Genomic DNA, 24,803 nt, shown 5'->3' with positions numbered 1-24,803 from the left:
ATTATGATAAACTACAAGAATAACAAGTTGTTACGGCTTGTCGTAGTATGTTACAAATCTGCCATCAAGCATCTAACTAAAGAAGCGAATCTGCTATTAAGTAAATGACTAAAGAAATAAAGGAAAGTAGGTAAACTAGAAATACAACGGGCTATAACCGTTTCTAATGCTTTTCATTTTTTAAGCTTACGGGAGAGAATTCACACCTCGCGAATGAAATGCGAAAAACAAAGGAACGCAAAACTTGCAGTGATCAAAAAGCAGTTGCCCTTCTACCGATTGCACCGTACATAAACGTGTTGCTTCCCGATCAAACCTTGGTAACCTTACGCATATCGCGAGGTTAGGATTATTTTGTTCTAGCTCCCGTTTTTAAAGTTGGCAGAAAATGAGTTATTAGCTTTAGTTAGTAATGATTGCTTTTAAAATACGCTTTGTTTTATAAAACTTTTTTCTAAATAATTTGTTTAAACGTTCTTTAAAAATCAAAGCTAAAATTTTAAATAACTTTTACTTTTGGAAAAAAAAGCCAAAACTTTCCCCCGTAGTTTAAACTTGGAGATAGAAGAAAATAACTCTAACCTCGCCATATTGTATTTTTAGCGGCCTGTTAAAGAAAAGAAACAAAGCGCTTCTATCTTTTTTTTGTTGATTCAAATTTCTTCAAAGCTAGATGCCTTAAGTTCTTTAGTTCAAGTTTTTTATAAATAGATCCTAACGAGTTGTTGGTTCTTCTAACTCCATAACATCAAGTAGGGCTTACGCATGACAAAAAGAAACAATCTGGAGAAGAAATGATCAAGGTTCTTATGCATGGCTACCACGGCATAAATCTGGCTTACGGAGAGCTGCAATTGGTAAATATGATAATATAAACACGATATAAATAATATAACAATATAAATAACAATATAATATGATATAAAATATGATAGTATGATAATACGATAATAATATCTTAAGACTTTTTGTTGTTATTGATGTGTTTTGGGAAATACTGCTCAAGCGCACAGTTTAATGCGTTTTACAAAACTTATTACTAAAGTAAAGAACAGCTAAATATTGCTGATTTAATTTTAACTTGCAGCAGTTCTTCGTGTGCTTTTACTTACTGCGGAGTTTGAAAATAGCGATTTCTGGAACAAAAGAATCACAAATGCGAAATCGAGCGCTAGCTAAGTTGAAGTGATCAACAGTTCGAAAAGACGTTATGAAAAATGTTTGAACTTATAACGCTAAGTAGTTTAATATGAGTAAGCTTTGAATAAGACATTTATTCATTTCTAAAATTTTAACGATTTGTATTAGCGTTTTACTGATGCTTTATTCGAAGCATAAAAAAAAAAAAGAAAAAGGTAAATAAGAGAAAGACCGTGTCTTCTTGAGTGCGTGCGTGCGTCAAAGTGCACTCGAAAAAGCAACGCCTTCTCAACTCTGCAGTGAGCATTAAAGAAACCAAGCTGAACTGCTTTCCGATCTGCATGCCGGAATCCAACGCATTTTGTTTTCACTCCTAAGTAGGCTTATGCGCTTGTTCATTTTTCTTTCGGCCAATTTAGGTGTGCTTTCGTTGCTTTTGTATTTTTTATTTTTTTTTGTTTTTGGTTGTTTTTTTCTGTGCGTCGTCTGAGTATGCGCTTGTGCCAAACAATTATGGTGAACTTTTCGCAGAAACGAAACGCGTTTCCTCCAACGAAGCACTTGTTACCTCGTTATTACTTTTTCAGCCCTCGTGTAGCACATTACTCGCTAATTAGTGCAGTTGTTATATCCACAACTGCCCATTGAAATCGCCTATAAAAACGCGCTTCGCAAACGTAAGTTCAAACGCAAGCAAGTTCAAACGCAAAGCACAAGCGAATTCAAAAAAAACCTTCAAACCGCTTGACAATCATGGCAACCAAGATAGTTTTCATCGCAGCTTGTGTTCTGGCTGTCACAGCAAACGCAGTGCGTGTAGTGCAAGACCAAGACGACGGCTACGAACACCAGAACACCGACTACGGACACGAGAAAACAGACTACGAACCCAAGAAAACCGACTACGAACCCAAGAAAACAGACTACGAACCCAAGAAAACAGACTACGAACCCAAAAAAACCGACTACGAACCCAAGAAAACCGACTACGAACCCAAGGAAACCGACTACGAACCCAAGAAAACCGACTACGAACCCAAGGAAACCGACTACGAACCCAAGAAAACCGACTACGAACCCAAGAACATTGACTACGAACCCAGGAAAACCGACTACGAACCCAAGAATATCGACTACCAACCAAAACGCGTTATTTGTGTCGGTAAGAGATTTATTGAGAATTTGCTTCAGCAAAACTTACCTAAGAATGTTGCGCTTTTGTTTTTTAACCGAGTTGCGTATTTGGCTAGAGCGCGCTAAACTTGCTTTTTTGTTTTTGAGCCAAGAAGCTCATCGTTTAATCTTGTCTTTGAACTTTAGGTGTCGACGTTACAAACGACTGCATCTATCGTGCTGACGGCAACTACGCTATTGACAGCGAGCCTCGATCTGGTTACGTAGCATGTGTCAACAAAAGAGCCATATGCATGCCATGTCCATACGGATTAGTCTTTTGCGCCAAAGCTGGTTACCGTGGTCTCGGACAATGCCTCGGAAAGTATGATGAATGCCCGCCGCGACCCTACTGATTGTAGTTATGTTCAAAATAACAATTATGCTAGATTGTTTTGAGCAGTGCACTATGGGACAAAAGTATACAAATTTTGCACAAAAATATTTTTGATAATTATTTTGTTTGTTTATGCCAGCAAATGTCATTACATAAACCCCATATTGGTTTTCATCGGAATATTTGAAAAATTTAAGATTTGAAGATTGGACTTAGTCCTGACAAAGGATTTTCTGGGTTGGTTCCTTACTGCATAACTCCATCCATATTTCAATTTTTTGATATGTTCTCAATAAAAAGTAAATGAAAAATAGTTTGGTTTTTTTATTACAGCATTAACAATTATATTATAAGATATTATAAGTAGGTAGATATTGCAGTTATTTAGTAATTAATAAATATGCAAAATTTACTGCTAAATATCTAAGCCCATGTCTTCAAAATAGTCAATAATAGAACCTTCATTTAAATCTATGAAACTTGATTCCTTAGTTGTAGTGTCCCAATCAGCCTCTTGTTCATAATTTTTAAATAATAGGAAATTTTTGACAGCACCTGATACCTGGTGTTTAATCCTTTTCATTCTCACATCCAGTTTTGCTGAAGACACTGCAGGGTCCGATGAATCTAATGCTCGATTAAATACATCGAGCAAATTACTTTTACGAGAACACTTTCGAGAATGATATCTTCAATTCTGCCTATAGTACTTGTTACAAGATTCAGCTCCCTCTTCACCAAAAAATCCAGGTGATAATGGTAGTGTCATAATAATGTTTTTTGAACGACAAAGAATTTTATGAAGAGAGGCAGGCATGTTGAACCATTTATATTTACTAATAAATAAGGAATATGTATCATGGCAGAAGGACCCAAATTTTTCAAAGATCAAATGTTCGTAACAATTAAGGGCAGCAAGAATTTTTACTTAAAAACGAGTTATACTTAAACAAATATTTTGTGCATGTAAGCTTTCAGAAGTAATCTTTAATGCAAATCATAAAGATGATCACATGTATGTATTAGCAAGGCCGTAGATAACTTTTTTGATGTTTGAGCTAAGCAACTTTGAAACATGAAGAAAACTCCATATTTAAGTAGGTTCATATATATAAGGAATGAGGATGCTACGCAAAAAATTGCGGTGATTGGAGACTGGGAACAACAAAAACCCCAAAACGTTAGCCCCCCAGCCCCAAATATGAGGGCAATGAGTCAAATTTGTTATTTTTTTTTTTAATTTAAAATTTTTTATTTTATTCATCAATAAATTTCAAATTTGATTCAATAATCTCTTTTTGATCGGCTTCAATGACTTTATAAAGTTTACACCCCCCTCAAATTGAGGTTTTTGTGAAGTTCTATCATTCTGTTTGAAGTTCTATAACTTTCAAACGGGGATTTTGAGGGGTATATAACCTTAACCTTTTTGAAACCCGGAGTATTCAAATAAATGTATCAGAAGATTCTCAGTGTAGTCATCCAGAGAAAATGTGCATGAAGTGTTATACTTCTCTTAGAAACATCGAAAATAGAGGCAGTAAAGTTTTCAAAGCTCCAAAAATTTGGGTAAAATGTCCAACAGTTGAATGCAAATGTGTTTTTGGTATTCCTGGTCGAAAACCTCTATCTAATGTTGGGCAACCAAGAAAGGTTAAAAAATGGACAAAATTTCATATAAAATCATTTCTTGATTCATTGCCTATACAAGAAGATAAAGAAATTTTAACAGAACTAAACCATGAACTAAATCCACATATAGTTTTATGCATTTGTAAGATTTGTGGGGAAGTTATGAATCAGCCTGTCATGCTAAAGAACTGTCAACACTCATTCTGTAGCTTGTGCATTTTATCAAATGTTAAAGATAAATTAGAAAATGATTCAAATTGTCCATTATGTAAAACTAACATCACAATTGACAGCCTATCATATTCTGTCCATATATCTGAAATTATAAAACATTTAACTATTATATGCAAGAATTGTGACAAAAAAGTATTTTTGAAAGACAAAAATTTTGAAAATCATGACTGCAGAAAAATATCAAATAGCACCATAAATGAAAACAACCAATTAGTTAGCATAAACAGTTTTTACCAAATCACTGACACAAGTGAAATCCCACAAGAAGCCAATGATGCTGTTTTACATATCATTAAAAAAAAGTTGAATCAGTCCAAAACATCTACAATAGAATTTTCATCCGGTGGGCCTAGGGTAAGAAATATGTTTTAACTTTATAGCAAGTTAAATAGTGTTTACTTTTCTATTATGCTAGATATAATTATAATTATTAGAATTGTAGTAGTATTTAAACTTTATTACATCATTTTAATGCAATCTATATTTTAAGCAAGAGTAAACTAGTTTGATTTAGTTTTTTTAATATTAAATATAACTTATAAAAAAAAATATAAAATATTATTTTATTTTCTATTTTAAGTAATGTTTTGTTTAATTTACAGCCACTTTGTTTTGTTTCTGCTCCCAAAGCTTATAAAGATAGCGCAAACTGTAGTAACAGCACTCTAAGAAAAAGACAAAAATATTTATTGGAACAATTCAACCATACAGCTGGTAGTTCTAAGGACTCTAAAATCTGTCAAACAGCTGTAATGTTAAAGTCATATGATAATGATGAAGCAAATGAAATTTTAACTAAAGCCAATATTGGAAGAGTGGATTTAAATGCAGAAGAAATGGTTGCTTTAAAAGCTGATATGGGTATTCCTTGGAATAAATTGAAAACTATGGCTAGGTAAATATAAATATGGAACTTAAAATACTTTTTGTAATTTCGTTTTTTATTTGAGAACTTGTAGTTCATTTTTACAATTGTTTATAATTGCAAAACTTATTGCTTGTATATTATTATTCTAGGTGGTTAAATTCGAAAAATATTAAAACTGCTTCAAACAACAAACAAAGAGTTGTTGCAAAGGAATGGGCTGGAAATGATTTAGTTGTTTTAGATGGACCATTTACATTTCAAAATGAGAATAATAATGCTGTTGTTGAAATTAAACTAGCTCCTTGGGCATATATCAACGACCTACCTCAAAATATAGAAAACCTACTAAATCTTATGGAAAAGTAATAACTCATTAATTTGAGATATTTTTAATAAACACTTAAATTTATAAATTACTAGAAAAATAAAAGTTAATCTTTATACTAATTTGTATAAGATAAGTATATATATATATATATATATATATATATATATATATATATATATATATATATATATATATATATATATATATATATATATATATATATATATGTATACAAACTTACAAATTTAAATGTTAATTCTTTAAGGTTTGACTTACTTAAACATGATGGGATTATAAAGGATGAAATACATATAAAAAATGGTGGTGATCATGGAGGTGGTTCTTTTAAAATGAGTTACCAAGTTGTTAATCAAAATCAGCCTAACTCAAAATCAAATAGTCTTGTGTTTAGTACTTTTGAAGCAAAAGACTATCGTGTCAATCTGAATGTTGGAGTGTCTAGATATACACAGCAAGTTGATGAGTTGCAAAAAATGGTTTGGAAGTAAGTTAATATGTCACAGCAGTCACGGTTAATATTTGTTCTGAACAATAAAATATAATTTTTCAGAACAATTCATATTACTTTTTTTTTCTTGAGTTTCCACACATGTTTGGGTGGGTACTTTGTAATTAGTTTTAGGATGTTATTACTGTATCAAAGCTGTAAAATATTTATTCTCCATAAAGTCTTAGATAAAAAAACTTTTTTGTTTAGAAATCACCATTGTCGTGTTTTTATGTTTGGAGATTACGATTTTCTGTGCAGTGTATATGGAATCACAGGAGCTAGTGGTAAGTTTTTTTTCTACTATGAAATAAATAAATCATTATCCTAACAAATCTATTTCTGCAATTGAATAATTATTTTTTTAATCAGTCGTACAACACATTATTTATTACTTTTTTTCTTCATTTCACAGGTCGGCACTGCTGCCTCTTTTGTGACATAACAAAGGAAGAGATCAAAATAACTCCTGAAAATCGAAAACATAATGTTTCACATAGAACACTTTGTTCGTTAAGAGATAACTTTGAGTCTTTTCAGAGTTTTGGAGGAATTTTAAAGAATGCGAAGCTTTTCAACAATGTTATTGATCAATCTTTGTTTAATATTCCTCTGGATCAAGTAAATTAGTTCTTTTTATTTAAATAATGCTGTTATACTACAAAATAGTTACAGTTGTTTTTATTAATTTTAACAGGTTGCAGTGCCTGCATTACATATATCTCTGGGTATCTACTTGAAGTTTTTTATTATGTTAGAAGATGAGTGTCATTTAATTGATATAAAACTTGCTGGAGAACTTGCATTAAGAAATAAAACTATTGGTAAAGCAGAATTTGACAAGTTTATTTCCATGCATGTCCAATCAAGTCTTTTGAATAGCATTATTACAGATTGTCTAGAAAAAATTACTCTTCTGCAAGACACAGTTGGAATACAAGTTTTGCGTGATCCAGAAAGAGCAGAAGATATTTTGAAAATATATAAACCAAGAATTCTTTATTATGAATTGAGAAAAAACGAAAAGGTATTGTTTTTCAGTAAAAAATATGAATCATTAAATTTACTATTAATCAAAATTTATAGATAAAACTTGCTTTAAAACTTTGTTCAAACTAGGATAATACAATTTAATAAAGAGGATGAAGTTTTTCTTACTTTAAGTTATCAATAATTTTTTTAATTTGTACAAATATAATTAAAAGATTAAATATCTGTAAATTTTGTCTACCTAATTTAATTAAAAAACATATTATTAGTCAATAGAGCTACAAAGTTTACACGAATGTAACGAACTAGACAAAGTGTCAGGACCATGCATTCAAAAACTAGATGAAATATTGAAAGAAAATAAAGTTGAAAGGCAAGCCTATCATGGGAAATGTTTTGTAGGAAACCATGTTCACAAAATGCTTAAGGTTGTTGTTTTAATACTGTAAATACATATATATATATATATATATATATATATATATATATATATATATATATATATATATATATATATATGCATATATGTGTATATACAACAAACTGTTTTATTATATATAATAAAAAAGTGTATTGCATAAAATAATATATTTAATGCTCAATGCTAATAATGCCTTGATTTATGAATTGATTTGACTTTTTTTGATATTTTTTTATTTATAGCATCAACCATTGCTTGACTTATGCAATTCGATTCCAAAGCTAGTTGTAGACCTTGGATTTATAGATACTGGTGTTCACTTACAATCTATTGATGTGAGCCAGAAATTTAAAAAGTTATTTTCATATTATTCTAAGTGTCATAATATTATGAATAGTTCACACTATTTCAAAGATAATGATATTCAGGAGCTTGGTAAATATTTAACTGACTTTTTCGATTTTACTCTTGTAAATTTTTATCTTGATTGTAAATTATAATACCTAAACTACCTCTTGTTATTTTTACAGTATGATATTATTGAGTATTATTTTTCTTTATGTATTGTATAATGGAAAATTTCGTCAATTTTTAGATTTAGCAATCAAAAAACTCATGGAATTTTATAGATTTACATGGCCAGATGCTTCTGTAACACCTAAAATGCATTTACTTGAAAACCATGTATATCAGTTTATTGAAAAATGGAGATTAGGAATCGGTGTGTATGGTGAACAAGGTGGTGAAAGTTTACACGCCGAATTCAACAATCTTAATAGATTATTCTGGCATATGAAGGGTTGTAGTCGGCTAGAAAGCACTGTTAAAGAACATTTTTTAAGAAATCATCCTAAAGCAAAAGATATAAAGCCAATTGTAAAAAAAAGAAAAATGAGTTAATAAAATTTTACAAATATTTTTGTAAAAGAATTTTAAAATTAGTTGAAAATTTGTTATAAATTTTAAAAGTTTAAAAGAAAAACAAATTCCTAATTTAAATTTCATTTTCAAATTGACCTTATTGATTTTAACCCTTAAGCATAAATAAGCTAACCTTACATTTTTTTCAGTCAAAAAAATAAAATAATTTTTGCCTAACGTTATATAAATTATCTCGATTTAAAAAAATGACTGGTGAAAATGATTAATATAAAATTTTTCCTTAGAGTATCGAGAATAAGAATATGTTTTAATTTTTATCCAAAAAATTTTCAGTCGCAAGATATTCTTTAAATAAGTGAGGGGATGCTGTTTTTTTTTCACCTAAAAACTTAATTATTTTAAACAAAAAAATCTCTTACTTTACGACTTATTATTATTATTTTTTTTAATTTAATAAAGAGCTTATCAATTATATAACTTAAAAACTTTTTATTTTTTTGATTGCGAAGACTAAATAGACATTTAGAAAGGAAATCAATCACTAAAGTTTTTAGTTTTTACGGAAAAACTGCTCCGCCATTTTTTTTTATTTTTTATATAGTGTAATTTAATGCGCATGCTCACAATAACATCCTACGCTTAAATCACCGTGCAAGGCATCCTTTAAAAGATACACTCTCTAGTTCAGTTTTACCAATATGTCAAGGCTGGTGTCATGTTGGCTGTGCAGGTGTTAATCAAAAACAGACACAATATATCTGAAACTTTTGCCAAAAATAATGCTTTTATGTATTTTATTTTACAATATTTAGTGCGGTTGTTCTTAAAACAGATATGGTATATATTATTTTACATTATTTAGTATAACTATCTTTAATACCTACCTTCCTCCTATATTCTAATCTTAAACATACAATTTAAATAAAAATTGTACCATATGTGGTGATACCTGTTTTCGGCATTTTCCAGAAGAAAAAAAAGTTCAAGTTGCATAGAGTTTATTAAATGAAAAACTTCATTTCATTGTATTATGGGCAGTTAGGTGTTAAGGTGAGTTTCCACTTTCCGTTTTAGGCACGGGAAAGGGAAAGGGACAGGAAAATTAATCACGTGAGCATGCGCAATTTGTAACTTAGTTTTGAAAATAAATCACGCGCATGCTCACATGATTAATTTTCCCATCCCTTTCCCTTTCCCGTAGCTAAAACGGATGAGTGGAAACTCACCTTCAGGTTATGTTATATCAGAATATTTCCAATTGCTGGTTTTATAAAAACCATTCCTTTTAATCAGTTCTTTAAATCCCTTAAATCTAAAATCATAAAATATTTGTAAAGCTGTAAAGTAAGTGAAATCAAGAAAGTGGTACAATATCGGATTACAATGGTAAAATTAAAGATCTAGTTTCCTTAATTGTACTCTTAGCGCTATTTTTTTAATTTGATTCTTCGAGACTTAACGCTTTTTAAATTTTGAGTTTTTTTAACATCTTTACAACAAACAATCCCTAAATTATGAAATCCGATTGAAAACCCATGTTTTCACTCAGTAGATTACCTACATTTTTTAGTTTTGTCTTAGGGGGTACAATATTGGCAACCTTACTCTACAGTGCCTTGAAAATGGAATGAATCAATCATGTTCAAGATTGCTATTTTTGTATATTATGTTAGTTTATGTTAATTCCAGTAAATGTCGGCTAGGCAAAAATGACCAAAAACTTTTTACTCAAATTTTCCTTCAACCTCGGCTCCAGTGCATCATAGTGAACATTTTCCTTACTTTCTTGTCTTAAATTGAATGATTCTAAAGTGTCCGCTCCAGTTCATCATTTTCCTTACCTTCTCGTCTTGAACTGAATGATTCTAAAAAAATCTATATTAGAAACTTTTAGTGCTGGCAGTGACAGCGAAGACCACGTTATCAAATCAATATGTAATAAACCATAGCTCATTAAGTTAAAAGACGTAATTAATTAGAAGCTGAATTTATCCAGAAACCAAACAGAAATTGTAGCTTCCCAGTTGAAAAAGTGATGACTGGAGAGAAATACTTTAGTAAATGTTCAAAATAGCATTTAGAAAGTGTCATGAAGTATTTTATTGTTTTATCGCTAAAGAAGACCGCCTCTGTTCTTGATAGAATTCTTTAAAGAAGTTCGAATCATGTACATTCTGACCAGCGTTTTTTCATACACGTAGTTCTACAAAATTAAGAAAACGTGAAAATGGTGTTTGAGAGTTTGACGTAATGAGTGGCAAATAAAATTTATCTGTAAATTAAAAAGATACATAAAAAAGCCATTTTTATTCAGAAATTTATAATTTAAAATTTAGAAGAAAGGAAAACATTAATATTGTCAAGTTACAAAAAAAAAAAAATTTCTTCGGCACCATGACGACGAATGTGGGTCCTCTCTTCTTTTTGAAAAATTTCCAGGATTTATATTTTTTGGCACAAAATTGTTGTTCCGTCTCTTGAAGTACTGGTGGACATGCTCTAAAAACTTTTTTATGCAACATTCTAAGAAGCTTCCTACACTTTGGTCGGGCTACTCTTTTCTGTAGTTCGGATAACAGAGGTCTCTTAGATTTTTTATAACATCTAATGTTGGAATATTTTTTAAAAATAGCGCTGCTGTATTGATGGATGCAAACAAATGATCTGGCGACGCGTCTTTGGGAACAACCGGAACAATGACTGAATTTTTTTTTAAAATCTGCGATAGATATATGTCAACTTTGGTCACTATTTTAATCGGTCTACGAATTCCAGGTGTCCTCTTGAGATCTCAAATAAAACAGACATTTAATTGCATTTAATTGTTTTTAATTGTATCCCATTGTTAAAACATGGTTATAAATTTGCTTATTAAATAAATGAGTTATCTCAATAAAACTAGTATAACTCATCTTTAATGATATCAAGTTTTTCCATCTTTAATTTTAATAAAGTTTTCCATCTTTAATTTTACCAAATTTTGCCTTCTTTAATTTTACCAAACTTTGCCGTCTTTAATTTTACCAAACTTTGCCGTCTTTAATTTTACCAAACTTTGCCGTCTTTAATTTTACCAAACTTTGCCGTCTTTAATTTTACCAAACTTTGCCGTCTTTAATTTTACCAAACTTTGCCGTCTTTAATTTTACCAAACTTTGCCGTCTTTAATTTTACCAAACTTTGCCGTCTTTAATTTTACCAAACTTTGCCGTCTTTAATTTTACCAAACTTTGCCGTCTTTAATTTTACCAAACTTTGCCGTCTTTAATTTTACCTTTAATGTTACTCATCTTTAATGTTACCAAACTTTTGCCAAACTTTTGATACTACCAAACTTTGCCAATGTAAAATGAAACAACCAAAATTTAATTTTGACTTTTTTTAATTAAAACTTTTCAACTAAAATAAAATTAACAGCAATACTTAAAAAATGACGTTGCACAATCAAATTAACTTCAAAACTTCAACACACCGCCATTTTAGGTGTGCTTTCGTTGCTTTTGTATTTTTTATTTTTTTTTGTTTTTGGTTTTTTTTTCTGTGCGTCGTCTGAGTATGCCAAACGATTTTGGTGAACTTTTCGCAGAAACGAAACGCGTTTCCTCCAACGAAGCACTTGTTACCTCGTTATTACTTTTTCAGCCCTCGTGTAGCACATTACTCGCTAATTAGTGCAGTTGTTATTTCCACAACTGCCCATTGAAATCGCCTATAAAAACGCGCTTCGCAAACGTAAGTTCAAACGCAAGCAAGTTCAAACGCAAAGCACAAGCGAATTCAAAAAAAACCTTCAAACCGCTTGACAATCATGGCAACCAAGATAGTTTTCATCGCAGCTTGTGTTCTGGCTGTCACAGCAAACGCAGTGCGTGTAGTGCAAGACCAAGACGACGGCTACGAACACCAGAACACCGACTACGGACACGAGAAAACAGACTACGAACCCAAGAAAACCGACTACGAACCCAAGAAAACCGACTAAGAACCCAAGGAAACCGACTACGAACCCAAAAAAACCGACTACGAACCCAAGAATATCGACTACCAACCAAAACGCGTTATTTGTGTCGGTAAGAGATTTATTGAGAATTTGCTTCAGCAAAACTTACCTAAGAATGTCGCGCTTTTGTTTTTTAACCGAGTTGCGTATTTGGCTAGAGCGCGCTAAACTTGCTATTTTGTTTTTGAGCCAAGAAGCTCACCGTTTAATCTTGTCTTTGAACTTTAGGTGTCGACGTTACAAACGACTGCATCTATCGTGCTGACGGCAACTACGCTATTGACAGCGAGCCTCGATCTGGTTACGTAGCATGTGTCAACAAAAGAGCCATATGCATGCCATGTCCATACGGATTAGTCTTTTGCGCCAGAGCTGGTTACCGTGGTCTCGGACAATGCCTCGGAAAGTATGATGAATGCCCACCGCGACCCTACTGATTGTAATTATGTTCGAAATAACAATGATGCTAGAATGTTTTGAGCAGTGTTCGTTTTTTTTATTAGTGTTTTATGAGTGCGCGGCTAGACCGATGTTGCACGGTTTGCGAAGATCCTAAGTGATCTATTCCGGGATCATTCGGGAGATGGGAGAAAAAGTTAAAAAAAAGGATAAAATAAATGAATAAAAAAAAGATAATAAGAAGACCTACGGCGGCAGCAACAGCTCGACAAGCAATGTTACAAACTTAAGAAACCCTAAGTGAAACGGTCTTTCCCACTTTGTTAACCGATAGATGCGTTGCAGGCCAAAAACCTTGAGCCTGGTAGAACCCGCCCGCGTCAGTGCGAAAGCTTTGCTTTCAGCTCAAAATTAGATTTAACTTTCTCTCTCTCTCTCTCTCTCTGCGCGATTTTTAAGTCGCAAACGTTTCAAAAAGTCTTTTCGACTTGTAAGCTCAGCAAAGGACTGTTCTTTCGGCAAAATCGGCCAGTCGGAAAACACCTTTGACGTTCGCTCGGCACAAACCTAAAGTTAACACCGCGGTCTTTCGGCTAGCGGTTTCGCGTCGACAGATAGTTGGCGGCGCATTGGTCGCGCTTTCACGGCCGAATATTAATGCTGCTCGTCCACATAGGCGGCCATCCTGTTAAAGAGAGGCCAGTTTGTTGACGATTAACCGATCGTGCAAAGCAAAGGGGAGAAAGATCGGCTTTGTTTTAGCTCAACTCTGTTCAGAAATTGTTTTACCAAATGCTAGCGGCGCAGTTTGCCACTTGGCCATTCACACGAATCGGCTACTTTCAACATCGCTTCTGACCCTTGCAACTTAGTCACAAAACCACGAACAAAGACACTCGCCATAATATTTCTCATAACCATGATGTTCACCGTAATGTTCGACGGTAGTTCTTTAAACCACTGAAGAGGTGCTGAACGAAATTGCAACAGCTTAAAACTTAGGGTTTTTTTTTTTTTTTTAATGTTTACAACGCTTTGTTGTACATGCGCATGAACAAGAATTAAACTCAGCTGCGTGTTTTTGTCATTTTTTGAAATTTACTTTCTTCTAAAGCGATATCGAGTTATCAGGCTCCTTTGCTTCTGAAGATGAGTGCAGTTTTGTTGGTAACTGTAAACTAAACCCTGACACAAGTTTTGATGATTAAGTAAGAGAGTTACGTTACATTATGATAAACTACAAGAATAACAAGTTGTTACGGCTTGTCGTAGTATGTTACAAATCTGCCATCAAGCATCTAACTAAAGAAGCGAATCTGCTATTAAGTAAATGACTAAAGAAATAAAGGAAAGTAGGTAAACTAGAAATACAACGGGCTATAACCGTTTCTAATGCTTTTCATTTTTTAAGCTTACGGGAGAGAATTCACACCTCGCGAATGAAATGCGAAAAACAAAGGAACGCAAAACTTGCAGTGATCAAAAAGCAGTTGCCCTTCTACCGATTGCACCGTACATAAACGTGTTGCTTCCCGATCAAACCTTGGTAACCTTACGCATATCGCGAGGTTAGGATTATTTTGTTCTAGCTCCCGTTTTTAAAGTTGGCAGAAAATGAGTTATTAGCTTTAGTTAGTAATGATTGCTTTTAAAATACGCTTTGTTTTATAAAACTTTTTTCTAAATAATTTGTTTAAACGTTCTTTAAAAATCAAAGCTAAAATTTTAAATAACTTTTACTTTTGGAAAAAAAAGCCAAAACTTTCCCCCGTAGTTTAAACTTGGAGATAGAAGAAAATAACTCTAACCTCGCCATATTGTATTTTTAGCGGCCTGTTAAAGAAAAGAAACAAAGCGCTTCTATCTTTTTTTTGTTGATTCAAATTTCTTCAAAGCTAGATGCCTTAAGTTCTTTAGTTCAAGTTTTTTATAAATAGATCCTAACGAGTTGTTGGTTCTTCTAACTCCATAACATCAAGTAGGGCTTACGCATGACAAAAAGAAACAATCTGGAGAAGAAATGATCAAGGTTCTTATGCATGGCTACCACGGCATAAATCTGGCTTACGGAGAGCTGCAATTGGTAAATATGATAATATAAACACGATATAAATAATATAACAATATAAATAACAATATAATATGATATAAAATATGATAGTATGATAATACGATAATAATATCTTAAGACTTTTTGTTGTTATTGATGTGTTTTGGGAAATACTGCTCAAGCGCACAGTTTAATGCGTTTTACAAAACTTATTACTAAAGTAAAGAACAGCTAAATATTGCTGATTTAATTTTAACTTGCAGCAGTTCTTCGTGTGCTTTTACTTACTGCGGAGTTTGAAAATAGCGATTTCTGGAACAAAAGAATCACAAATGCGAAATCGAGCGCTAGCTAAGTTGAAGTGATCAACAGTTCGAAAAGACGTTATGAAAAATGTTTGAACTTATAACGCTAAGTAGTTTAATATGAGTAAGCTTTGAATAAGACATTTATTCATTTCTAAAATTTTAACGATTTGTATTAGCGTTTTACTGATGCTTTATTCGAAGCATAAAAAAAAAAAAGAAAAAGGTAAATAAGAGAAAGACCGTGTCTTCTTGAGTGCGTGCGTGCGTCAAAGTGCACTCGAAAAAGCAACGCCTTCTCAACTCTGCAGTGAGCATTAAAGAAACCAAGCTGAACTGCTTTCCGATCTGCATGCCGGAATCCAACGCATTTTGTTTTCACTCCTAAGTAGGCTTATGCGCTTGTTCATTTTTCTTTCGGCCAATTTAGGTGTGCTTTCGTTGCTTTTGTATTTTTTATTTTTTTTTTGTTTTTGGTTGTTTTTTTCTGTGCGTCGTCTGAGTATGCGCTTGTGCCAAACAATTATGGTGAACTTTTCGCAGAAACGAAACGCGTTTCCTCCAACGAAGCACTTGTTACCTCGTTATTACTTTTTCAGCCCTCGTGTAGCACATTACTCGCTAATTAGTGCAGTTGTTATTTCCACAACTGCCCATTGAAATCGCCTATAAAAACGCGCTTCGCAAACGTAAGTTCAAACGCAAGCAAGTTCAAACGCAAAGCACAAGCGAATTCAAAAAAAACCTTCAAACCGCTTGACAATCATGGCAACCAAGATAGTTTTCATCGCAGCTTGTGTTCTGGCTGTCACAGCAAACGCAGTGCGTGTAGTGCAAGACCAAGACGACGGCTACGAACACCAGAACACCGACTACGGACACGAGAAAACAGACTACGAACCCAAGAAAACCGACTACGAACCCAAGAAAACAGACTACGAACCCAAGAAAACAGACTACGAACCCAAAAAAACCGACTACGAACCCAAGAAAACCGACTACGAACCCAAGGAAACCGACTACGAACCCAAGAAAACCGACTACGAACCCAAGGAAACCGACTACGAACCCAAGAAAACCGACTACGAACCCAAGAACATTGACTACGAACCCAGGAAAACCGACTACGAACCCAAGAATATCGACTACCAACCAAAACGCGTTATTTGTGTCGGTAAGAGATTTATTGAGAATTTGCTTCAGCAAAACTTACCTAAGAATGTTGCGCTTTTGTTTTTTAACCGAGTTGCGTATTTGGCTAGAGCGCGCTAAACTTGCTTTTTTGTTTTTGAGCCAAGAAGCTCATCGTTTAATCTTGTCTTTGAACTTTAGGTGTCGACGTTACAAACGACTGCATCTATCGTGCTGACGGCAACTACGCTATTGACAGCGAGCCTCGATCTGGTTACGTAGCATGTGTCAACAAAAGAGCCATATGCATGCCATGTCCATACGGATTAGTCTTTTGCGCCAAAGCTGGTTACCGTGGTCTCGGACAATGCCTCGGAAAGTATGATGAATGCCCGCCGCGACCCTACTGATTGTAGTTATGTTCAAAATAACAATTATGCTAGATTGTTTTGAGCAGTGCACTATGGGACAAAAGTATACAAATTTTGCACAAAAATATTTTTGATAATTATTTTGTTTGTTTATGCCAGCAAATGTCATTACATAAACCCCATATTGGTTTTCATCGGAATATTTGAAAAATTTAAGATTTGAAGATTGGACTTAGTCCTGACAAAGGATTTTCTGGGTTGGTTCCTTACTGCATAACTCCATCCATATTTCAATTTTTTGATATGTTCTCAATAAAAAGTAAATGAAAAATAGTTTGGTTTTTTTATTACAGCATTAACAATTATATTATAAGATATTATAAGTAGGTAGATATTGCAGTTATTTAGTAATTAATAAATATGCAAAATTTACTGCTAAATATCTAAGCCCATGTCTTCAAAATAGTCAATAATAGAACCTTCATTTAAATCTATGAAACTTGATTCCTTAGTTGTAGTGTCCCAATCAGCCTCTTGTTCATAATTTTTAAATAATAGGAAATTTTTGACAGCACCTGATACCTGGTGTTTAATCCTTTTCATTCTCACATCCAGTTTTGCTGAAGACACTGCAGGGTCCGATGAATCTAATGCTCGATTAAATACATCGAGCAAATTACTTTTACGAGAACACTTTCGAGAATGATATCTTCAATTCTGCCTATAGTACTTGTTACAAGATTCAGCTCCCTCTTCACCAAAAAATCCAGGTGATAATGGTAGTGTCATAATAATGTTTTTTGAACGACAAAGAATTTTATGAAGAGAGGCAGGCATGTTGAACCATTTATATTTACTAATAAATAAGGAATATGTATCATGGCAGAAGGACCCAAATTTTTCAAAGATCAAATGTTCGTAACAATTAAGGGCAGCAAGAATTTTTACTTAAAAACGAGTTATACTTAAACAAATATTTTGTGCATGTAAGCTTTCAGAAGTAATCTTTAATGCAAATCATAAAGATGATCACATGTATGTATTAGCAAGGCCGTAGATAACTTTTTTGATGTTTGAGCTAAGCAACTTTGAAACATGAAGAAAACTCCATATTTAAGTAGGTTCATATATATAAGGAATGAGGATGCTACGCAAAAAATTGCGGTGATTGGAGACTGGGAACAACAAAAACCCCAAAACGTTAGCCCCCCAGCCCCAAATATGAGGGCAATGAGTCAAATTTGTTATTTTTTTTTTTAATTTAAAATTTTTTATTTTATTCATCAATAAATTTCAAATTTGATTCAATAATCTCTTTTTGATCGGCTTCAATGACTTTATAAAGTTTACACCCCCCTCAAATTGAGGTTTTTGTGAAGTTCTATCATTCTGTTTGAAGTTCTATAACTTTCAAACGGGGATTTTGAGGGGTATATAACCTTAACCTTTTTGAAACCCGGAGTATTCAAATAAATGTATCAGAAGATTCTCAGTGTAGTCATCCAGAGAAAATGTGCATGAAGTGTTATACTTCTCTTAGAAACATCGAAAATAGAGGCAGTAAAGTTTTCAAAGCTCCAAAAATTTGGGTAAAATGTCCAACAGTTGAATGCAAATGTGTTTTTGGTATTCCTGGTCGAAAACCTCTATCTAATGTTGGGCAACCAAGAAAGGTTAAAAAATGGACAAAATTTCATATAAAATCATTTCTTGATTCATTGCCTATACAAGAAGATAAAGAAATTTTAACAGAACTAAACCATGAACTAAATCCACATATAGTTTTATGCATTTGTAAGATTTGTGGGGAAGTTATGAATCAGCCTGTCATGCTAAAGAACTGTCAACACTCATTCTGTAGCTTGTGCATTTTATCAAATGTTAAAGATAAATTAGAAAATGATTCAAATTGTCCATTATGTAAAACTAACATCACAATTGACAGCCTATCATATTCTGTCCATATATCTGAAATTATAAAACATTTAACTATTATATGCAAGAATTGTGACAAAAAAGTATTTTTGAAAGACAAAAATTTTGAAAATCATGACTGCAGAAAAATATCAAATAGCACCATAAATGAAAACAACCAATTAGTTAGCATAAACAGTTTTTACCAAATCACTGACACAAGTGAAATCCCACAAGAAGCCAATGATGCTGTTTTACATATCATTAAAAAAAAGTTGAATCAGTCCAAAACATCTACAATAGAATTTTCATCCGGTGGGCCTAGGGTAAGAAATATGTTTTAACTTTATAGCAAGTTAAATAGTGTTTACTTTTCTATTATGCTAGATATAATTATAATTATTAGAATTGTAGTAGTATTTAAACTTTATTACATCATTTTAATGCAATCTATATTTTAAGCAAGAGTAAACTAGTTTGATTTAGTTTTTTTAATATTAAATATAACTTATAAAAAAAAATATAAAATATTATTTTATTTTCTATTTTAAGTAATGTTTTGTTTAATTTACAGCCACTTTGTTTTGTTTCTGCTCCCAAAGCTTATAAAGATAGCGCAAACTGTAGTAACAGCACTCTAAGAAAAAGACAAAAATATTTATTGGAACAATTCAACCATACAGCTGGTAGTTCTAAGGACTCTAAAATCTGTCAAACAGCTGTAATGTTAAAGTCATATGATAATGATGAAGCAAATGAAATTTTAACTAAAGCCAATATTGGAAGAGTGGATTTAAATGCAGAAGAAATGGTTGCTTTAAAAGCTGATATGGGTATTCCTTGGAATAAATTGAAAACTATGGCTAGGTAAATATAAATATGGAACTTAAAATACTTTTTGTAATTTCGTTTTTTATTTGAGAACTTGTAGTTCATTTTTACAATTGTTTATAATTGCAAAACTTATTGCTTGTATATTATTATTCTAGGTGGTTAAATTCGAAAAATATTAAAACTGCTTCAAACAACAAACAAAGAGTTGTTGCAAAGGAATGGGCTGGAAATGATTTAGTTGTTTTAGATGGACCATTTACATTTCAAAATGAGAATAATAATGCTGTTGTTGAAATTAAACTAGCTCCTTGGGCATATATCAACGACCTACCTCAAAATATAGAAAACCTACTAAATCTTATGGAAAAGTAATAACTCATTAATTTGAGATATTTTTAATAAACACTTAAATTTATAAATTACTAGAAAAATAAAAGTTAATCTTTATACTAATTTGTATAAGATAAGTATATATATATATATATATATATATATATATATATATATATATATATATATATATATATATATATATATATATATATATATATATATATATATATATATATATATATATATATATATATATATATATATATATATATATATATATATATATATATATATATATATATATATATATATATATATATATATATGTATACAAACTTACAAATTTAAATGTTAATTCTTTAAGGTTTGACTTACTTAAACATGATGGGATTATAAAGGATGAAATACATATAAAAAATGGTGGTGATCATGGAGGTGGTTCTTTTAAAATGAGTTACCAAGTTGTTAATCAAAATCAGCCTAACTCAAAATCAAATAGTCTTGTGTTTAGTACTTTTGAAGCAAAAGACTATCGTGTCAATCTGAATGTTGGAGTGTCTAGATATACACAGCAAGTTGATGAGTTGCAAAAAATGGTTTGGAAGTAAGTTAATATGTCACAGCAGTCACGGTTAATATTTGTTCTGAACAATAAAATATAATTTTTCAGAACAATTCATATTACTTTTTTTTTCTTGAGTTTCCACACATGTTTGGGTGGGTACTTTGTAATTAGTTTTAGGATGTTATTACTGTATCAAAGCTGTAAAATATTTATTCTCCATAAAGTCTTAGATAAAAAAACTTTTTTGTTTAGAAATCACCATTGTCGTGTTTTTATGTTTGGAGATTACGATTTTCTGTGCAGTGTATATGGAATCACAGGAGCTAGTGGTAAGTTTTTTTTCTACTATGAAATAAATAAATCATTATCCTAACAAATCTATTTCTGCAATTGAATAATTATTTTTTTAATCAGTCGTACAACACATTATTTATTACTTTTTTTCTTCATTTCACAGGTCGGCACTGCTGCCTCTTTTGTGACATAACAAAGGAAGAGATCAAAATAACTCCTGAAAATCGAAAACATAATGTTTCACATAGAACACTTTGTTCGTTAAGAGATAACTTTGAGTCTTTTCAGAGTTTTGGAGGAATTTTAAAGAATGCGAAGCTTTTCAACAATGTTATTGATCAATCTTTGTTTAATATTCCTCTGGATCAAGTAAATTAGTTCTTTTTATTTAAATAATGCTGTTATACTACAAAATAGTTACAGTTGTTTTTATTAATTTTAACAGGTTGCAGTGCCTGCATTACATATATCTCTGGGTATCTACTTGAAGTTTTTTATTATGTTAGAAGATGAGTGTCATTTAATTGATATAAAACTTGCTGGAGAACTTGCATTAAGAAATAAAACTATTGGTAAAGCAGAATTTGACAAGTTTATTTCCATGCATGTCCAATCAAGTCTTTTGAATAGCATTATTACAGATTGTCTAGAAAAAATTACTCTTCTGCAAGACACAGTTGGAATACAAGTTTTGCGTGATCCAGAAAGAGCAGAAGATATTTTGAAAATATATAAACCAAGAATTCTTTATTATGAATTGAGAAAAAACGAAAAGGTATTGTTTTTCAGTAAAAAATATGAATCATTAAATTTACTATTAATCAAAATTTATAGATAAAACTTGCTTTAAAACTTTGTTCAAACTAGGATAATACAATTTAATAAAGAGGATGAAGTTTTTCTTACTTTAAGTTATCAATAATTTTTTTAATTTGTACAAATATAATTAAAAGATTAAATATCTGTAAATTTTGTCTACCTAATTTAATTAAAAAACATATTATTAGTCAATAGAGCTACAAAGTTTACACGAATGTAACGAACTAGACAAAGTGTCAGGACCATGCATTCAAAAACTAGATGAAATATTGAAAGAAAATAAAGTTGAAAGGCAAGCCTATCATGGGAAATGTTTTGTAGGAAACCATGTTCACAAAATGCTTAAGGTTGTTGTTTTAATACTGTAAATACATATATATATATATATATATATATATATATATATATATATATATATATATATATATATATATATATATATAAATGCATATATGTGTATATACAACAAACTGTTTTATTATATATAATAAAAAAGTGTATTGCATAAAATAATATATTTAATGCTCAATGCTAATAATGCCTTGATTTATGAATTGATTTGACTTTTTTTGATATTTTTTTATTTATAGCATCAACCATTGCTTGACTTATGCAATTCGATTCCAAAGCTAGTTGTAGACCTTGGATTTATAGATACTGGTGTTCACTTACAATCTATTGATGTGAGCCAGAAATTTAAAAAGTTATTTTCATATTATTCTAAGTGTCATAATATTATGAATAGTTCACACTATTTCAAAGATAATGATATTCAGGAGCTTGGTAAATATTTAACTGACTTTTTCGATTTTACTCTTGTAAATTTTTATCTTGATTGTAAATTATAATACCTAAACTACCTCTTGTTATTTTTACAGTATGATATTATTGAGTATTATTTTTCTTTATGTATTGTATAATGGAAAATTTCGTCAATTTTTAGATTTAGCAATCAAAAAACTCATGGAATTTTATAGATTTACATGGCCAGATGCTTCTGTAACACCTAAAATGCATTTACTTGAAAACCATGTATATCAGTTTATTGAAAAATGGAGATTAGGAATCGGTGTGTATGGTGAACAAGGTGGTGAAAGTTTACACGCCGAATTCAACAATCTTAATAGATTATTCTGGCATATGAAGGGTTGTAGTCGGCTAGAAAGCACTGTTAAAGAACATTTTTTAAGAAATCATCCTAAAGCAAAAGATATAAAGCCAATTGTAAAAAAAAGAAAAATGAGTTAATAAAATTTTACAAATATTTTTGTAAAAGAATTTTAAAATTAGTTGAAAATTTGTTATAAATTTTAAAAGTTTAAAAGAAAAACAAATTCCTAATTTAAATTTCATTTTCAAATTGACCTTATTGATTTTAACCCTTAAGCATAAATAAGCTAACCTTACATTTTTTTCAGTCAAAAAAATAAAATAATTTTTGCCTAACGTTATATAAATTATCTCGATTTAAAAAAATGACTGGTGAAAATGATTAATATAAAATTTTTCCTTAGAGTATCGAGAATAAGAATATGTTTTAATTTTTATCCAAAAAATTTTCAGTCGCAAGATATTCTTTAAATAAGTGAGGGGATGCTGTTTTTTTTTCACCTAAAAACTTAATTATTTTAAACAAAAAAATCTCTTACTTTACGACTTATTATTATTATTTTTTTTAATTTAATAAAGAGCTTATCAATTATATAACTTAAAAACTTTTTATTTTTTTGATTGCGAAGACTAAATAGACATTTAGAAAGGAAATCAATCACTAAAGTTTTTAGTTTTTACGGAAAAACTGCTCCGCCATTTTTTTTTATTTTTTATATAGTGTAATTTAATGCGCATGCTCACAATAACATCCTACGCTTAAATCACCGTGCAAGGCATCCTTTAAAAGATACACTCTCTAGTTCAGTTTTACCAATATGTCAAGGCTGGTGTCATGTTGGCTGTGCAGGTGTTAATCAAAAACAGACACAATATATCTGAAACTTTTGCCAAAAATAATGCTTTTATGTATTTTATTTTACAATATTTAGTGCGGTTGTTCTTAAAACAGATATGGTATATATTATTTTACATTATTTAGTATAACTATCTTTAATACCTACCTTCCTCCTATATTCTAATCTTAAACATACAATTTAAATAAAAATTGTACCATATGTGGTGATACCTGTTTTCGGCATTTTCCAGAAGAAAAAAAAGTTCAAGTTGCATAGAGTTTATTAAATGAAAAACTTCATTTCATTGTATTATGGGCAGTTAGGTGTTAAGGTGAGTTTCCACTTTCCGTTTTAGGCACGGGAAAGGGAAAGGGACAGGAAAATTAATCACGTGAGCATGCGCAATTTGTAACTTAGTTTTGAAAATAAATCACGCGCATGCTCACATGATTAATTTTCCCATCCCTTTCCCTTTCCCGTAGCTAAAACGGATGAGTGGAAACTCACCTTCAGGTTATGTTATATCAGAATATTTCCAATTGCTGGTTTTATAAAAACCATTCCTTTTAATCAGTTCTTTAAATCCCTTAAATCTAAAATCATAAAATATTTGTAAAGCTGTAAAGTAAGTGAAATCAAGAAAGTGGTACAATATCGGATTACAATGGTAAAATTAAAGATCTAGTTTCCTTAATTGTACTCTTAGCGCTATTTTTTTAATTTGATTCTTCGAGACTTAACGCTTTTTAAATTTTGAGTTTTTTTAACATCTTTACAACAAACAATCCCTAAATTATGAAATCCGATTGAAAACCCATGTTTTCACTCAGTAGATTACCTACATTTTTTAGTTTTGTCTTAGGGGGTACAATATTGGCAACCTTACTCTACAGTGCCTTGAAAATGGAATGAATCAATCATGTTCAAGATTGCTATTTTTGTATATTATGTTAGTTTATGTTAATTCCAGTAAATGTCGGCTAGGCAAAAATGACCAAAAACTTTTTACTCAAATTTTCCTTCAACCTCGGCTCCAGTGCATCATAGTGAACATTTTCCTTACTTTCTTGTCTTAAATTGAATGATTCTAAAGTGTCCGCTCCAGTTCATCATTTTCCTTACCTTCTCGTCTTGAACTGAATGATTCTAAAAAAATCTATATTAGAAACTTTTAGTGCTGGCAGTGACAGCGAAGACCACGTTATCAAATCAATATGTAATAAACCATAGCTCATTAAGTTAAAAGACGTAATTAATTAGAAGCTGAATTTATCCAGAAACCAAACAGAAATTGTAGCTTCCCAGTTGAAAAAGTGATGACTGGAG

The 24,803-nt window shown here is 31.2% G+C and overlaps 2 protein-coding genes and 1 pseudogene across 4 annotated transcripts; all 3 read left to right on the top strand.

Moving 5' to 3' along the window:
• Nucleotides 1-3,915: 3,915 nt before the first annotated feature.
• Nucleotides 3,916-8,643, top strand: LOC149882420 (uncharacterized). Of its 2 annotated transcripts, none has more exons than XM_090067496.1 (10): nt 3,916-4,870; nt 5,119-5,411; nt 5,534-5,746; nt 5,978-6,217; nt 6,431-6,507; nt 6,636-6,841; nt 6,918-7,247; nt 7,480-7,638; nt 7,874-8,066; nt 8,227-8,643. In XM_090067496.1, the coding sequence occupies exons 1-10, from the start codon at nt 4,142-4,144 to the stop codon at nt 8,529-8,531; spliced, it is 2,745 nt and encodes a 914-aa protein (XP_089923622.1). In that variant the 5' UTR covers nt 3,916-4,141; the 3' UTR covers nt 8,532-8,643. The 2 variants fall into 2 exon arrangements, with proteins under 2 accessions (XP_089923622.1, XP_089923624.1); XM_090067498.1 differs by having other exon boundaries at nt 7,874-7,966; nt 8,227-8,523.
• Nucleotides 8,644-12,321: 3,678 nt separating this feature from the next.
• On the top strand, nt 12,322-12,950 carry LOC149882419 (uncharacterized; annotated as a pseudogene).
• Nucleotides 12,951-18,054: 5,104 nt separating this feature from the next.
• Nucleotides 18,055-22,888, top strand: LOC149882418 (uncharacterized). 2 transcript variants are annotated; one of them, XM_090067493.1, is made up of 10 exons: nt 18,055-19,009; nt 19,258-19,550; nt 19,673-19,885; nt 20,215-20,454; nt 20,668-20,744; nt 20,873-21,078; nt 21,155-21,484; nt 21,717-21,875; nt 22,119-22,311; nt 22,472-22,888. In XM_090067493.1, exons 1-10 carry the CDS (start codon nt 18,281-18,283, stop codon nt 22,774-22,776), a joined length of 2,745 nt encoding a protein of 914 aa, XP_089923619.1. In that variant the 5' UTR covers nt 18,055-18,280; the 3' UTR covers nt 22,777-22,888. The 2 variants fall into 2 exon arrangements, with proteins under 2 accessions (XP_089923619.1, XP_089923620.1); XM_090067494.1 differs by having other exon boundaries at nt 22,119-22,211; nt 22,472-22,768.
• Nucleotides 22,889-24,803: the final 1,915 nt, after the last annotated feature.

Source organism: Hydra viridissima, unplaced genomic scaffold, assembly GCF_058129835.1.
Source record: "Hydra viridissima isolate aposymbiotic clone 2 unplaced genomic scaffold, HvirCarnegie_v1 scaffold_11, whole genome shotgun sequence".
Lineage (NCBI taxonomy): Eukaryota > Metazoa > Cnidaria > Hydrozoa > Anthoathecata > Hydridae > Hydra > Hydra viridissima.
Note: the sequence above shows the minus strand (reverse complement) of the source record. Positions and strands in the feature narration are given on the sequence as shown.

Coding starts and splice junctions, on each gene's coding strand:
- LOC149882420 (XM_090067496.1), top strand. CDS start 4,142: ATGTGCATGAAGTGTTATACTTCTCTTAGAAACATCGAAAATAGAGGC. Junction 5,412..5,533: donor AAATTGAAAACTATGGCTAG/GTAAATATAAAT, acceptor TTATTATTCTAG/GTGGTTAAATTCGAAAAATA. Junction 7,248..7,479: donor AATTGAGAAAAAACGAAAAG/GTATTGTTTTTC, acceptor ACATATTATTAG/TCAATAGAGCTACAAAGTTT.
- LOC149882418 (XM_090067493.1), top strand. CDS start 18,281: ATGTGCATGAAGTGTTATACTTCTCTTAGAAACATCGAAAATAGAGGC. Junction 19,551..19,672: donor AAATTGAAAACTATGGCTAG/GTAAATATAAAT, acceptor TTATTATTCTAG/GTGGTTAAATTCGAAAAATA. Junction 19,886..20,214: donor CTACTAAATCTTATGGAAAA/GTAATAACTCAT, acceptor TAATTCTTTAAG/GTTTGACTTACTTAAACATG.